At 40.9% G+C, this 16,696-nt stretch overlaps 1 protein-coding gene across 1 annotated transcript; it reads left to right on the top strand.

The window, feature by feature from the left end:
- Window positions 1–517: 517 nt before the first annotated feature.
- On the top strand, window positions 518–15,290 carry gabra4 (gamma-aminobutyric acid type A receptor subunit alpha4). Its single transcript, XM_088294437.1, has 9 exons — window positions 518–1,026; window positions 1,128–1,246; window positions 1,983–2,050; window positions 3,737–3,957; window positions 4,930–5,012; window positions 5,956–6,099; window positions 6,413–6,565; window positions 9,615–9,871; window positions 13,229–15,290. The coding sequence occupies exons 1-9, from the start codon at window positions 932–934 to the stop codon at window positions 13,769–13,771; spliced, it is 1,683 nt and encodes a 560-aa protein (XP_088150563.1). The 5' UTR covers window positions 518–931; the 3' UTR covers window positions 13,772–15,290.
- The last annotated feature ends 1,406 nt before the right edge of the window (window positions 15,291–16,696 follow it).

Genomic DNA, 16,696 nt, shown 5'->3' with positions numbered 1-16,696 from the left:
GCTTTAGAGGATCAAACCCATAACTGCAAGGTTGGGAGACAGCCACTCTGTATCCGAACCATGCCACTGCTACGGTCCGTTAGTATATTATTGGTGTCAGGTGCAAACCTCTGAAGCGTTTTTTTGTCTCCTTTTGAAGATACCAGCAAAATACCCACCCACAATTCCCAGAGCCATAGCTCAAATGTAGAGCAGCCATCTCTAAATCTGGAGTTTGTCACTTCAATCCTCAATCTCATTGAGTAACCTTGTGTATGAAATGAGCTTTGTGAAAAAGTAAAAGCCAGCTTCCCTTTATTGGCTTTTTAAAAAATTCAATAAACTAGTGAAATTTACTCAAAATCTCTTCTTGTAACATTCACATTGAATTTTTGAGTGAAAAAACTTTCCTAGATTTTTTCAAATGTAAGTATGACTCCCCATTTTTTACAGTGTACGTGTAATATGCAAAGCAGCAAGGGAGGTCACAACCACACTGTCAAGAAGCGACAAATGCTGAGCTGAGTGTTGAGGACGAGGGCACATTCTGTTCATGTTAAGGCGGTTACATCTTTCCTTTTTCTTGTGAATGTCACGGTCATGTAAAAGCAATGTTGGACCAAAGTATATTTGAGAGAGAGGGAACAAGGAAACAGCACAGGCAAGCTGTGGAGAAGGGAGGGTGACACGTATAAGCAAAGTGAGAGAACGAGAAGGCGGATTTGCTTCTTTCTGTGGATGCAAGAGTAAAAGAAAAGGAGCAGCAGCTCAAATCAGGCTGAAGGGAGGTGTGACCGGGCTTGAAGGCGCGTTTGCGGCGGAGGAGAGGCTGCGGCCGGGAGAACTTGCTCCGTCTGCGCGCCGCTCCTTCTGACCTCTCCTCCTTCTCCTCCATGAAGAGGCACCTGGAAGTGAGGAGATGTGAAGAAGCTTTGAAGTATGGCATGCGAAGATGCTTCTTGCCAATACGAAGGCGATGGTGACGGCGAGGCACCCCGTTTTCATCATTATTATGACTCTTTTCTACTTTCTTTCTTTGACGACTTGGTGAGTTCCACATTTTCACTGGGTTACTTCCTTGGTAACTTCCTCTTTTTCCCCCCTTTGTCTTTTTTTTAACCTCTGAATTTTTCGATTTTCATGTCTAGTGTTAAGAGCGCCACAGGACAGACAAGAAAGGATGAAAGGATATATCCGGAGAATTTTACGCGGATTTTAGACCGACTTCTTGACGGTTATGATAACAGACTGAGACCTGGATTCGGAGGTACAACTATTTAAAATTCTATCATGATTTTTTTTATTTTTTTACCAAATAACGCACGCATTTTAGGCAAACATATGCACCGTTTCCTTTTTCCCGACGGCCACTGAACTCAACATGAACTTACTTTTAATGAAGCATAATGTGTTCATCAATACAATTGTGTCAATCCAATAAATGACGCAGTGATCCTTTTGGAACTTTGTGACGACATTCCTCCCGTCGTAGGTTAATTCGACCTCCAACCGGGACATCACGACCCACACAAGAATGTTAAACAGTATATCATACGTATTCCATTTCAACTCGCACGTTTAAACCCGGTGTGGTTATGTAATCGCGTTGCGGGACAAACGCTTAATGCGCATTTCATATTTTAAAAGTGCAGATTTGTTTCTCAACATGTCTGAAACCAATGTGCGTGTATATGTTGTCACTGCATTATAGCACATCCACACTGAGCTTATCTTTGCTGAAAAAAAAAAAAACTTCAATCAAGTCCACAGTCATTCACCAGAGGGGGGGGGGGGGTCAAATAGGATTATGTTTTCCAGGCATTTTTTTTAACAGCCATTAGGCAGATGTGGCAGAGTGCATGCTGTCTGACTTCATCCTGACAAACTCAAGGCCTATGAGGAGAGGGGAGGATGTTTACACAAAGTATTAAGTGTGAATAAAACCACTGGATTTCAACTTGAGGGGCATTTGAAGTTGAACATGTGATTTACTGTCTCATCAGGTCCGGTGACTGAGGTCAAGACAGACATTTATGTGACAAGTTTTGGTCCTGTCTCAGATGTTGAAATGGTATGCATTCCAATCATTACAACTTCAAATATATTTCACTCGAATTCACTGCTCAAAAAACAGGGAATCAGCCCAGTTGATTGCATTTCTGGGATTTTACCTCGTCTAGTTATGCAAAGTACACATGTCGTGTTTTTTTTTCCCATCTCAACCAATTTTGAAAATGAGACACCACACATGGCGAAACCCCAACCTAAAAAGAGAAGTGCTCCGATTCCCACCATAGTGACTAACACTAAAATGCATTAGCATTGTTTATGAAAACAATATTATTGTAATTCACTGTAACATTACGCACAACTTCAACATTAACACTGTGCCTAAATGTAGGAAATTAATCCTAAAAAGTTCAATACAACTGAGTACCAATAGAAGCATTGATACCGCACATTGAGAATCACTGCATTGTATCAAGTCTGACTTGTGAGAAAAAGAAGAAATAGAAGAAACAGGCTAAATGTTAACCTTTGTGATGACTATAATGTGTGTGCAAACGCTTTTTCTTGTCATTTGTTGTTGAGTGAATGAGCGTTTTAGGGAATAATTACAATCATCAAGTTTTTGTTGATCAAGATCATCTTTTATGGATCTGATTGTTAGATAGAATCGTTCCTTCGTGTACTTTGATTGGAAGTGAAGATTTGTGAGGCCCAATTATTGTTTCAGGAAACAATAATGATGACAAATCTGAATTCATCCGCTGTTATGCAAATGAGACAAACAACTCGAGGAAAGGAGTGGAGAATAGAGCAGGACACAAGTGGTGGCATGAGGTGGTGTCCCGCAGCCCACATTAGTTGCAAAGCTAATGCAGCTCATCCATATGCACCATGGCTAGAAGGCGTTTTTGCACGTCCTAGCACAGTGTCAAGAACGTGCAAGGCAGACCAGGTGACCAAGACGCTAGGACCACGAGTGTTCCTTTGCACATGCAGGAACAGGAGGAATGAATGACCGTTCTCTTGTCAGAAAATCACTCGGAGGCCTTGTCAGACCATTTCTGTTTTTTAATGGATCCGAGGTTCCTTCTGGTTTGTGACGATGCTTCAAGTTGGGTTTCCTCTGATTGGGCCTCTTAAGGTGATAAATGTCTTAAGATAGGCCGTTGGGTCACAGTGAACTTTTTTTCTCCTGGCTTTGCATCTTGCTCCAGTCTACATCCTTTCACACTTACTAGTTGAAACCAGTTAAGACCATCGAGTCACACAGAGTCGCCCACCTGTGTGGGGGCAGGTAAAAGAGTATAAGAGTTGAAACTGGTATTAGACCTTCATTCGTATCAGAGTGATGGCAAAATGAAGCTTCAAATTTGCTTCATGAACCAGTTGTTGTATTTTTGAGTCCTGTAGATGGCACTGTTGGTTTAAATAAAGGGTTTAAAAAGTGCCAAGTCAGCGTGCTTTTGAGCAGAGAGTGCCATCTGCTGGAGTCCAAAAATACTACAAGTGGTTCATGAAACAGATTTGAAGCTTCATATAGCCATCACTACCGCATCTGGCGGGAAATGGCTCCATGGCTGTGTCCTGATCTTTTTGATCTTATTTTTCTACCGTATTTTGTTCTTGGAGATCAGACGTAGGATTTAGTTTCCCTGTATTTTTGAGCAGTGTACAGTCAAATCAGTTCACAAAATAAATTGAAAATGTCAACAGAATTTGTGCTTGTTTGCCCATTTTCATGTGTTAGGAGTACACAATGGACGTGTTTTTTCGTCAGACGTGGGTGGACCGCAGGTTAATGTATGAGGGTCCCATTGAGATTTTAAGGCTGAACAACTTGATGGTGACCAAAGTTTGGACACCAGACACTTTCTTCAGGAACGGCAAGAAGTCAGTGGCCCACAACATGACGGCGCCCAACAAACTGTTCCGCATCATGAAGAATGGAACCATTCTCTACACCATGAGGTCCTGTGAGACAAACTTTCATGGGGTGTTGTATTTCAATTAGCATCCAGGAAGGGAATCAATATTTCATAGAATGAAATGAAAGAGTTCTAACTGTGATTTCCAACGTTAACCGCCCATCCAGCCATACTTAGTTTGAATAGTTTTGTGCTTTAAAAACACTTTTTTGAAAAGAGAGTCAGTCTAAACCAGGGGTGGGCAAACCTTTTGATTGGTGGGCCACAATGGGTTCTAAAATTTGACAGAGGGGCCAGACCAGGAGCAGATGGATGGAGTGTTTTGTTAAGCTCACCTCATTGGAGAAAAGAAATACATTTAATTCTAAATGAAAGTGAACAAATATTTGTGTCTTTGAAAAAAATATCCCAGTATTTAGAAAATAAAACATTAACAGAGTTTATTCATTTAATTTTTTTCAAGTTGGGCGGGCCGAATTAAAACATTTAACGGACCGCATGTGGCCCCCGGGCCATAGTTTGCTCGCACCAGGCTTAAACCTTACACCTGGCAGACCATGTCTAACTGGCGCAGGGTGGACAGCCACACCTTGCATTTTATTTATTAATGTGACCAGGAGGCATTAAACTCTCTGAATCAATGTAAGATATTTTTTTAAATGATCCCACTGGGCAGTACAGTTATGCAGAGGGCACACGAACGATCAAGGGTTCTGTACGTCCCCACTTCATGACGCAGATGCGCTGGGGACTCGAGTCAGCATCTAGCGCACAAAGGATTGAAAGAAGTCACTTTGATTAGCCATGATTGAAAGCAGCTGTGATCACTCCCACAGTTGTGTAGCCCACCCTCTTGTGGATCCTCCGGCCAGGGCCCAATTGCAAAATTACCCGCCTCCGTGTAGTGTTGGGTTGCGCGCTGAGCAGGCTGTCCGCCAGTCACAGAAATTAGAGCCCTGTTTGTCTTGTTGTCAGTCTTTCACTGTCTCGTTCTCTTCTGTGTTATGGTTAACAGATTGACAATTAGTGCCGAATGTCCCATGAAGCTTGTGGACTTCCCTATGGATGGACATGCGTGCCCCCTCAAGTTTGGAAGCTGTAAGTTTTGCTGGAGTGTGAGTGTGTGCTGCACATAAAATGTTTTTTAAAAAAACTCAGTCACATGACTGTTCCCATTTTGGCGCTGAAATTGATTCTTTGCTGAAAAACCCAAAATGTCAGTCTTCTAATAATAATAATGAGGCAGTTCATTTCATTCTTGCGCTCAGCAGTGAACAATGAAAGCTCAACTCAGCACCATTGTTTGTGGCGGGTCTTCTGGTCAGCAAAAAAAAAAAAAGCCTTATCTCAATTAAAGTAGCTACTCAAATCGAGCAGCTCATTCTTATCGGAGCGAGGCAGCCGTTTCCAGATTCTATCTGCAAAAGAGAAACAAGGAATGGAAATCACGTTTCCCTTTGCTCTTGGCCAATCTCTGTCAATTACACAACATAATGACATTGTAGAGGACAAATTCCCATTTTTCGGTGATTGTCATCCTTTCCCCCCCTTCGTCGTCCTCTTGGTGCTCACCTCCAGTCACGAGGAAACGACCCTGGATGTGATGTGGCCTGAAGCAAAAGAAAGGTCACGATCCCTTCCTGTGCCCCAGGATGGCAAAGACCTATGCCGTTATTTTCCATATCTGCCATGTGTGTGTGTGTGTGCGTGTCTGTGCTCATTTCCCCCTCTTTCTCCTCTGCCTTCACCCCCCCCCACACTCTCTTTTTTTGCTTCTCCATCTGGACTTGTGTGCGCACTCCATGACACACCAGAGTCATTTAATTTTGGCAGCACAGTTGGTATCCTGCTGGTGCCGAGTCCCATAGGGAGTGGAAGGCAAAGACAGCTGTCATTTTGTTGTGCATTTATTGAGTGGCCAAAGAACTATGAGGGAAACATTGGGACATAAACCGCCATCTTGATATGAACTAAGTCAGTCACAGAAAAGGATTAATGGTAAAAATGATAATAATGGGGTTTTCTCTTTCGATTTTCGCAGACGCTTACCCGAAAACCGAGATGATCTATACTTGGACCAAAGGGCCCGAGCACTCTGTGGAGGTCCCCCCAGAGTCCTCTAGCTTGGTTCAGTACGATCTCATCGGCCAGACGGTCTCCAGTGAAACCATTAAGTCCATCACAGGTGAGATTGGTGCGGGCTCTCACCATTTTCATATCGCCTGACACGTGTGTTAACATTTCTCGTGCTCATCTGCTCTCTTTTCTTTGGCGCGAGGGACATTCCGCATTTCATATCAATAAATATTTAAAAAAAAAAAATTTTAGCAGCATCTAGGCGATGTGGTTGCCTTCAATCGTCTTGAGTGAATTTTTAAAATTTTTTTAATGTAGGATGACATTAAAAAAAAAAAAAAAAAGCTGTCCAAAGCTTTCATGAGTGAAATGTGTCGGAATGTTTTGTTCATCACGCTAATTCCTCCGTCTTGATCCCGCAGGTGAATATGTGGTGATGACGGTCTTCTTCCACTTGAAACGGAAAATGGGCTACTTCATGATTCAGACATATATCCCTTGCATAATGACAGTCATCCTCTCTCAAGTGTCCTTCTGGATAAATAAAGAGTCGGTGCCGGCGCGCACAGTTTTCGGTACGTGGTCCTCACTCATTGTGTTCAACCTTTTGGCTGGCTGCTAATTTGCTTGGAGTGTCTCCTCTTTCTGTGTAATTACGGCAAATATCAAGAGCTGCTCTACCGATTCGCAGTGTTGTTTGAAAGCTAAGATTAGACATGAACAAATTTTACGGCACCTTTTAAGTACAGTGGAGCCAACTAAAATGATGGCGATAGAAGGCGTGTACTTCAAAGAACAAATTGCGAAATCATCCCAACAACTTTTCTCTCTTGCTTTACACGGTGGAACATACACGAGTAGAGAAAAACATTTGTCTTTGAGTCAGATTCTATATTGAAATACGTTTGCCCGTGATCTGAGAGGACATTTAAGAATAAGTTGATGAAAGAGCATTTCAATTTAAAGGAGAATATGCAAACGCATTTTTGGTTATGGGTGAGGGTGAGCTTTTACCAGCCGACTTTTACGCAACACTTTTATTTTTTTTAACTCCCATTTTCATGAACTGAACGTAAAGATGCAAGACATTTTTAATGCATCCAAGAGGCATAATAAATGATATTAAATGATTGTGTTGCACTAATTAATCTTGCTATGCCACATGTCATGATCTGCATTTTTTGGTTGACTGTGTGCGGATTCGTTTTAGTTTTGTTTCCTGTTTTGTCATGTCTTACCTGGGTCTTGGATGTTTGAGTTCAGCTCATGACAAATGGAAGCAAAAAAAAAAGAAAATGTTTATTTGGTTTCTGTGCTAAAAACATTCCATTATAATCATAGAAATGTAAAGGGTAAACTAAATTTCTACTAAATAGAATAAAAAACAAAATTGCCATCCTTTTTTTAACCATGCGGCTAATACAAGGGTGCAGTTTTTCTGTGGATTTTTCTTTCACCGGTAGGGGTGCTCTATAGTTCAGAATTTTTTTTTTCTCTTGGGTCTGTTCTGTTTTAATTAGCAAAGTTGTTGCTGTGTTAAAAGGCACTGTTTTAACAATCTGTTTATATACCTTTATGTGCATTCACAGTACAAAACTGTTTGGTACATGCAGTAAACAACTAATTTTTTGTACATCTTTTAAAAAAAATTTTTTTTGTTGCTGCGGCTTAACTACAGGTGTGCCATTTAATACGGTAAATGCTTTGTTAACTCATTTAATCCTAGACATTTTCACTAGAAGAAACACCTCAATTCCAGCGCTTTTCTGGATTTTTACTGATTGTGCGAGGCGAATAGAATATTGTGTTGTAATGCGATAAAAACACGGAGCAATGACGCAAAAAAAGGCAAAGACGTATAAATACGTCTTTGGGAGGAGGGCACTAAGTTTTTTAAAACGTATATGTATGTTTTATGACATTTGAACTCGATTGAATAACCAATGCTAATAATGAAACGTAAAAACAATAAAACTGAATCTCTTATGTTCTCCCTGATGCGTTATGACTTGTCAAATATACATTTTTGCAAATCTCAACATATTTCAATGAACATTGTTTTTCTTATATTTCTCTCTTTAATGAAAACCAAGGCCCTACAAAATATTTTTGCTGATAAGTCAATGAACTCAGCTTGCATCTGCAAGCTCCGTTCCACCTAGAATTGTCATTTGCTTGTTTATGATTGACACACAATTATATAGTGGTCACCTTCGGTTGCAAGTAGACGGATGCATTAAGGTGGAGGAAGGACTTTGTGGCACTGGACTGCCAATATAAAGGGGATTTTCTCTAAATTCAATTATTGCAATTGGTTAACGACACAGAGGACGAGTGGTGCAGTGTTAGCATATAGAGCGAGTATCTTTCCATTTTTGTAGGAGCCTCACATGACCTTGTACACACTCTCGCATCGGCATTCGTCTTGTCCTTATTTTTTTTTATGGCACCGTGACAGCGACAATGTGACATTCCATCAGATTCATTACATTGTGTCCTTTAGCGCTGTCATGCACACCTTCTTAATTTAGTTCATCTGTGCCTATGGCTTTGTCATATTATATATCATAGTGAGTTTCAAGAACAGTAACAAAAATGTATTGGAAAAAAAAAATGCTTTTGAAAATCGTATTTTAAACACACCGAACAACAGTAAAGTCGCAATTACAGTACTTACGTAAAAAATGAATATAAAACAATTGTACTCATTCACTGCAAACTCAGGTGAAAATAATGCACTTTATGACTTCTATATCCGTCAATGGCAGCGAATGACTTAAATGAAACGAAGTGAGTCATATGTTGGTACTTCATTAACAAAGGCCCCCCTCTTATTTTTTTCCTACCTACCCACGACCCTCTTATGGGTCCTCACCTACCAGTTGAGAATTACTGCTCTAAATTATAACAGTAGTAGGAAAAAATAATAATTATGAATAAATTAATTACAAACTACAACAGAACAAAAACATATTTTTACACTGCGCAGACTTGTGAGCTGACTGTCTTGGTGGTGGCTGAGCAAATCAAGACGACAAAGATGTTTGCTGTCTATGGACACAAACAAACTAAACTGCTTTGCACATCATTTGTACGAACAAAGCCAAAGATAAAAACTTTTTCATCTCAAATAATGCCGATTAAAATGTTTTCACAGGATATGACACGGTGGCGTTTAGCTCATTGGGAAAGTGTTGCAGGTCATGTGACAGTGCTGAATCTCAAATGTTATTCCACACAATTATAATAAAGCACAAACTGCAGAGTCACACGCACACACACACAAAAAAAATGGGTGAAATAACTAATACACCTCTCGCCCTAAATCAGGATAGGCTTCACTTTACCAGCGACACGAATGAGGTTAAGCGACATAGAAAATGTAACGGATCACTCATTTGTCGAAAGACGGTGTTGGACTCAAAATACTCCTTATAAATGTGAAAAAAAGTGCTTTTGATGTCGTTTCTATTTTTGATATACATTACAGAGCCATTGTGTTTGCTTTAAAGTGTCAGTTAGTTTAGCGGAGTTCACTTCCAAAGCAAACTGAATTTAACATCCGACATCACATTACTCCTGTCATTTACTTTTGTCCAAACTCTCTTTTTGAACCCCCCGAAGGCATCACCACCGTGCTGACCATGACGACTCTCAGCATCAGCGCTCGCCACTCCCTCCCCAAAGTGTCATACGCCACAGCGATGGATTGGTTTATTGCGGTCTGCTTCGCTTTCGTCTTCTCAGCCCTTATTGAGTTTGCTGCCGTCAACTACTTCACCAACGCGCAGCTCGAACGGGCCAAGAGGAAGCCGGCCAAATGCCCCCCTGTACCCCAAAGCACGCCAGTCAAGGTCAAGGACATGGAGGAAGTGCTGCAGGTAAATGTCATGTCTCTCAAAGAGAAGCGTGGAAGATGAGCTCTTACACGGCATATGTGATTCCTGGACCTTTCAATGACCTGAAGTGCAGATGTCAATGTCGGGTCTCACTTGCCTCACGCCGATCACAAAAATGGAGCCCTCAGTGTTCACATTCATGAACCGTATATAAGCCACAGCATCTAACTAACATTAAATAAATAAATACATAAATGCATAAATGAATAAATAAATGAATAAGAAATCAAACATGTACAAGCCGCACCAGGCTATAAGCCACAGTTTTAAAACTATGTTGAAAAAAAAAAAGAGTTGTTTGTACAGAACGATTTTGTTCGGTGAATGCACATAAAGATTCATAAATAGATTCTTAAAACATTGCCTTTTAACACGGCAACAACTTTGCTAATTAACACAGAACTGACCCAAGGGGGAAAAAAATGGGGATTTATTTAGTGTATTTTCTGAAGTATAGAGCGCCCCTAGTGGTGAAAGAAAAATCCACAGAAAAGTCGCACTGTTGTATTACCTGCATGGTTCAAACTCTGAGAAAAAAAATAGCGGCTTATAGTCCGGAAAATACGGTACTATTCAAACGGTGGTGCTGAACAACCTTTGAGAATGTTTTGCCTTGCTGCTCACACATTCCATTATGACAGAATGTATGGGCATGCATCTTTTTTCAGATGCAGAGTTAAATGATTACTAAGTCATCAGTATTTTTTATTTTATTTTAATGCATTTAGTAAAATATGTTTGTAATAGTATAAATGAGATAACGAAAATAATATCAGGCGCAATTCCCCCATACCATGCATACATTATTCAACATAAAAGGATATAAATATATATGTGAAGGTGAGGTGAAAAAAAAAAAGCCTGGATAAAGGCTTCTTAACTTTAAAGACTCCACAAGATATCGTCGTTCTCATAGCTATTTCTGAAATACTGTCAGAAATGATCATTAACAAAGAGGAACACAGAATTCATATCAATAAGCTATTAAAAGCTTTCTTAAAGCTTTGTTCACATGTAATACGATGGGAGGGATACACTCAGTTTTCATATTCGAGCGCCAATTGTAAAGATTTAGAATTTCACACTATTAAATGATCAGGGCTCAGTAATGCGCGTGTCGTTGATTTCCGCCGACTTCTTTAAGTCTCAACCACTATGGTGTAATCACGCCTGAATGCAGTGACAACAGCACTTCAGTGGATTAAGGAGGTTGCCACGGCAACACAGCCTGGTTGCATCTGTATAGGTTTCGGAGATGCCTTGCCGCTGGCGGGCGGAAATGCTATTTTACTCAAAACGCAAGTCCTGTTGACCCTTGAAAAGATTTGACGCAACGTTCATCACGTGAAGGGTCCACTTTGATAGCATTTGCCACCTTGCACGATGACACGCAAACACGTACGCAACTCCGATCTCCACATTGGACACAATAACATTGAATGTTTTCAGTTTCAGAGGTTGGGTGGGGGTGGATTATTTCTGCAAATGCTGTAGTGCCAGGCAGCTTCGCACTCTTGCCTGCTGGAAAACATCAACTCCCTAAGGATAAGCTTCTTTGACTCGATACTGCCTTACCAGTGCGATGCGGAACTACCTACTTTCTGTCTTAAGCTTGTGTGAAACCGGTGAAATCCTTGATACGTGACATCTGCATTGCACCGACCCTGACGTCTGATTCATGATAAAGACCATCTGTGTGAGGGCCTCTGTAATTGTGAGGGTGGATTCTCAAAACGCGGACAAGAGAAAATGTTCTGTAATCAGGGTTTATTATGACCGGCAAATGACAATGGGCAGTCGATAGGCAATATAACTTGCTATCATTAATAATTGGGAATCTACTATTACTGTCGTCGGGCGACGAGAACGGAAAGCGCTGGTGGAACAAACTCACACCAGGAAAACCAAAACGAGGAACAGAAAATGCTTGCAACGCAAGAAAACCGAAAACGAGAATGTCCTTCCACAAAAGGGTAAGGTTAAATCCAAACATCGAAGCGATAACAAAAAGCGAGCCGAAACGTAGCTGTAACATAAAGGGAATCGACAATCAACAAATACTATACACGAGAAAACTTGGGCAAGACGAGCGCAAGGGCACATAGACGAGAGCAAATTGGGTCAATAATCCGACGCGCAAGTGTGCGCGTCGAAGGTTTAAATAGTCCTGAATCAGAGTCCTGATAGGTTGCAGCTGTGTCGCTCGTGAGCGCGTCCCCGGGTAATGCGCCGTCGACCACGCCCACTCTGCTGCAACGATGACACATGGATCGTGACAGTAATCAGATCAATTGGACGAGGTTTACGTTGAACCAACGCACTTTATAATACAGGAGGCGAAATACAAATTTTTCCGTTTAAAAAAAAAAAAAAAAAAATGATGATGATAAAGACGTGGACAATCTCCCGTCCTTGGCTTCCTCTGGTCCATTTTGTAGTGTGGTGCACACCTTGTCCCCAAACAGCGCACTGACTTTTTGTCACGCTTTAAATACACAAACTGACTGATTAACAAACAAACTTGAAGACACTTTTGATGCTGATTGGAGGACCCTTTGGTCAAAATTATTTTCAATCTTTACTAGGAGTAACGTCATTTTTTCTTTTATTAATTGAATGAATGAATGAAATAATTCTGCAAAACCACAAATCAAAAGCAATGCCTGATTTTCATTGGTTAATTTTCATAATTGTATTTATTATTTTTCATATTTGTCATCTTCCTTTCAATAACAGAGCAGTACCACCAGTTTTACCGCCATTATTACTTAAAATTGTATTTTTTTACTTCAAACATCTCAAACACTCCAAAGGTTTCAGTACTTTTTGCCATTTTTTTGCCATTGCCGAACGACAAAAACAATGAAGTGTTTGATGCATGAATTTAACCCAAAAATATCTTGGGCCAATGAGATTTGATGTTTAAAGATTAATCAACACTTTTCTTAGAGTGTCATCAGCAGGTTGCAACATTAAACATGGAGACTGGAAGAGTCACAGAAAAGAGTGCAAGTGAACCTTAGAAATTAAAAAAAAAAGAAAAAGAAATACACTAAGCACGGCAAGTAACTTACTAAAATCGACTGCAGCAATTTGTGCACAAAAAAAGAAAAAAGAAATATTAAACAGTTTGACACGATCAAATGAAATTCACCTGTGATAGCTGAGTTGCATTTGATGTTCATGGTTAAATTTCACCTGAAAATGTATCCTAATTTTTTGTGAGTAGTGTCCAACTATTCAACTCATCACTAGTGCGAACTCATCGAATTATTGCAAATGTCTGTGGTGTCCAGTGGATCCCTTCCAGTGCAACTGACATTTTATTTGCATTCGCAGCAAAACCCAGACACCAACGGTAATCTGAGAAAGCGGATGAATTACATTTCCCAAGAAGACCCGCGTAGTCACCAGCGAGCCCAGTCCACGAGCAACATTTCCGGAGTGGGGCGAGGAGCGCGACCGCCAAGACCTCTAAACGGCGGCGTCAACGGCAGCTCGTCCACCCTCTCCCGCTCCAGCCCCAAATCCGAGAGCGTGCTCAGCGTGGCTTCGTCGTCGGAAGAAAAACAGCTTGTGAAGAATCCGCCCCAGGCTGCCGCTTCCACGCCAGACGTGACGGCGGGGACGCCGTGCAAGCAAAATACCACCTCCGCTTCCTTGCATCTGCTGGGGCCCAAACTGGAGCGCCTCCAGATGATGGGGAACAAAGTGGAGCTAAAACAGACACCGTGCTCCCAGCCCACCACTGCTGGGATGGGCGGAACCAGCAAAATTGACAAGTACGCACGGATCCTCTTCCCAGTGTCTTTTGGGGCCTTCAACATGGTATACTGGGTGGTTTACTTATCCAAGGACACCATGGTGGCTAAAGGAGGCTAGATTCTGGCAACGAGCACGAAGCACCATTTTCTTTCACAGATGGGAAACCAAAAAGGAATATAAGCGGCGTGAGGGATATGTTGCCAAAACCTTCATATCCTGAGAGAACACATGTTGTTTTTAGGAACAGCGAGCATGAGAACAAATTCAGAGAAATTCCAAAATATTTGACTCCCTTGAACGGACGAAAGCGAGCACACTGGATTGCGCTTTTCTCCTCTTTTTGAGCTTGCTCAATGTGTACGCATGAGATTTACTATTTTTCTATCCTGCATCTGGCAATTTGTGTGGATGTGTGCATCGCCATTCTCAAACTCTAATTGTTATGTAAATAGATTTATTTATACTAACTGATTTTATTCTATTACAGCATATTAAGGGGCTCTGTTTTTATGTCTAAATTCACAAGTGAGAACAGGCTGGCGGATCTACAAGAGGGAGGGCTGTCCTGCTTTGGGAATGGCCACCGCTGACTTTAATCATGGCCAACCTTTTATTCACTTCAAATCCAGTGCACTACAGTCTCGACATTGCGGAAGCACGTCTATGTGGCGAAGTGGGCACTTGGAGACCGCATCCAATTTGTGTCCCCCCCCCACCTTCATAGCTGTATCGCCCAATGGGATGATTAGAAAATCTAGTACGATGAATCGGAGCGTTTGCTGTTGTGTTTAGACTTGAAATACGTTACACGTTTGTGCATAGCTCTGAATCTGTGTGCCTGTGCCCCAAGTGGCGAGCCTTGCAATGATACGAAAACCCAATGTGCAGGTGCACCGTCTACGAAAATAGAGCCCAAAATGTGAAGTAGATCTGGATTCAGTTTGAATTCCAAAGGTAAAAAAAAAAAAGAGCTTTTGTCTGGTCAACTATGAAAAGTACTCACCAAGCATCAATCTTGTACTAGATGGAGGAACTCAATCGATAGCCAAACACTTGAAAATAACAATTGGAGGGTCTGGTAGACAGAAAATGATAATGTCACGTTATTAATTAGTATGACAATAAGCTTCTTTCAGTGGCAGTTGACGGTATGGACGAGAATTCTGCAATGGTTTAACCTCACATCATGTGAGATTAAATGGCACAGAAAAACACTTTCTAGCTAGTCCATCACTGCAACAATAAAGTTGTCAGGTGAGTGTGTTGAATGTTTTGTATTTATTTGAAAACTCCATCCTACCAGGCATAATTTATACGTGGACAGGTCTATATACAATGTTGCCTTGAGATACAAGCTTAACTCATTCTGTGACTGCTTGTGTCTTAAATCATTGTTCCCCAATGAAATGAATGTAATTGTCATTAATTTGTTCCAGTCTCCCCAAACTACTTGATTTTGCCGCTTTTATTTTTTTTTTTTTGCTTCATTCCAATGGACATTGTGCTGCTACGTCCGCTGTGCGCGCTTTGGCGACTTGATGGCAGTATAATACAGATATGGATATGCATGGAGGTGGTCAAAACCACTCAGTAAGCCATAATAAAATTAGTTGGTTTTGAGTTAGGATGAAAAATATATACTACCTGTGATGCTATTTTATCTGTCTACATGCATTGCTCCACTGTTTGTGTTCAAATTTCAGTTACTTAAAGGGTTATAGCTTAGGCATGACTGATTATTTAGTCAGCTGATTTAACTGTCTTATATTCGCGAATGTAAAATATGGAAAAAAGTGGCTGGTATTTGTGCCGACTTTTGTTGTTGTTTTTTTAAACATTAACATTGTTACAACATATAATAATATTCAAACATAAGCCCATGACCCCCCTCATTTTCCTTTGAGTTGTAAATTTAAAAGCCATTCACTGCACGCCATTTTAGGGCATTTTGACATTTTCAAGACCCACGAGACATTTTGGTCCTTTCACCAGGTAAAAAACAAATTCTGTCTTTTTTTTCCCCATTTATTTTCTCTTTTTACTTATCATCAGTAGAAAAAAAGGTACGTTGCACAAAATTCAGCCATTTCTCCAGCCCCGTGTCCAAATAGTCTCAATTGCTTTAATCATTTCACATTTAATGTTTTTAAGGTGCCACTAATGAAATCGTGCAACCACAATTGCCCGCTTTTTTGCAATGGCTCAACTTCTGCATTTTTTTCCCAATGACATAACACTTGTATTGTGCATACTGTACATCTCCTGTGTGTGTGTGTGTGTGTGTGTGTGCATACTCAACACGTGGAGGACGCCTTGTTTCTTCATCCATGTAGTTATCGTTGTTGGCCCCTGTCGATCTGTTAGTCTAACACGAGAGATGATTCTGTCATGCCAGTGAGAGAAATGCGGGCTGATAGACAGATCAAGATGCCCGCTGCCACTCATCTCTCCCGAACGCAGTCATGTGCGAAATTGATTTTGCCGTTATTGCCCCGCTCACTCACTCCCTCGCTGTCTGCCTGCCACTACCACGCGCGGAATAGAACTCACCACACAAAAAAAAAAAAACAGAAACCAGGCTAGTCGTAATGAGGAGCTTGTCAACAACAGATTGATGTTTGCTGTTTATGTGCTCTAAATAAGTGCGCACATGATTGATGGAGCTGCCAACGCTGCATTGTGCGGATTTGTTTCCCCTTTCTTTGTAGTTTTCTTTCAGGCTTGTCGTTCCTGATGCCAGAAAGATGCCAACTCCTCTCACATTAAATTCCTCTAAAGCTGCTACAGAGAAGCTTGGAGGATTTATTTATCGTAGTGTCAGCTTCCAGTCATTCTTCTTTTTTTTTTCTTTTTTTTTTTTTTTTTTGCTTGATGATCTTGGTCAAATGGGGCATTCGTAGGGGAATTAGAAACAATACACTGTTTGGAGTGAAAGTGGATGTTTTTAATAGGCTTTACATGATTTTGGAGCCGATCAGCTAGTTTGAAATAAACGATCACTGGTGGACAAATTTATCCAATCTATTTATACAACTTATTTAC

This window comes from Idiotropiscis lumnitzeri, chromosome 4, assembly GCF_059441095.1.
Source record: "Idiotropiscis lumnitzeri isolate Australia: NSW breed Sydney's pygmy pipehorse chromosome 4, RoL_Ilum_1.0, whole genome shotgun sequence".
Taxonomy (NCBI): Eukaryota; Metazoa; Chordata; class Actinopteri; order Syngnathiformes; family Syngnathidae; genus Idiotropiscis; species Idiotropiscis lumnitzeri.
This window is presented reverse-complemented; position numbering and strand designations above follow the sequence as displayed.

Coding starts and splice junctions, on each gene's coding strand:
- gabra4 (XM_088294437.1), top strand. CDS start 932: ATGCTTCTTGCCAATACGAAGGCGATGGTGACGGCGAGGCACCCCGTT. Junction 6,100..6,412: donor AACCATTAAGTCCATCACAG/GTGAGATTGGTG, acceptor TTGATCCCGCAG/GTGAATATGTGGTGATGACG. Junction 6,566..9,614: donor GCCGGCGCGCACAGTTTTCG/GTACGTGGTCCT, acceptor AACCCCCCGAAG/GCATCACCACCGTGCTGACC.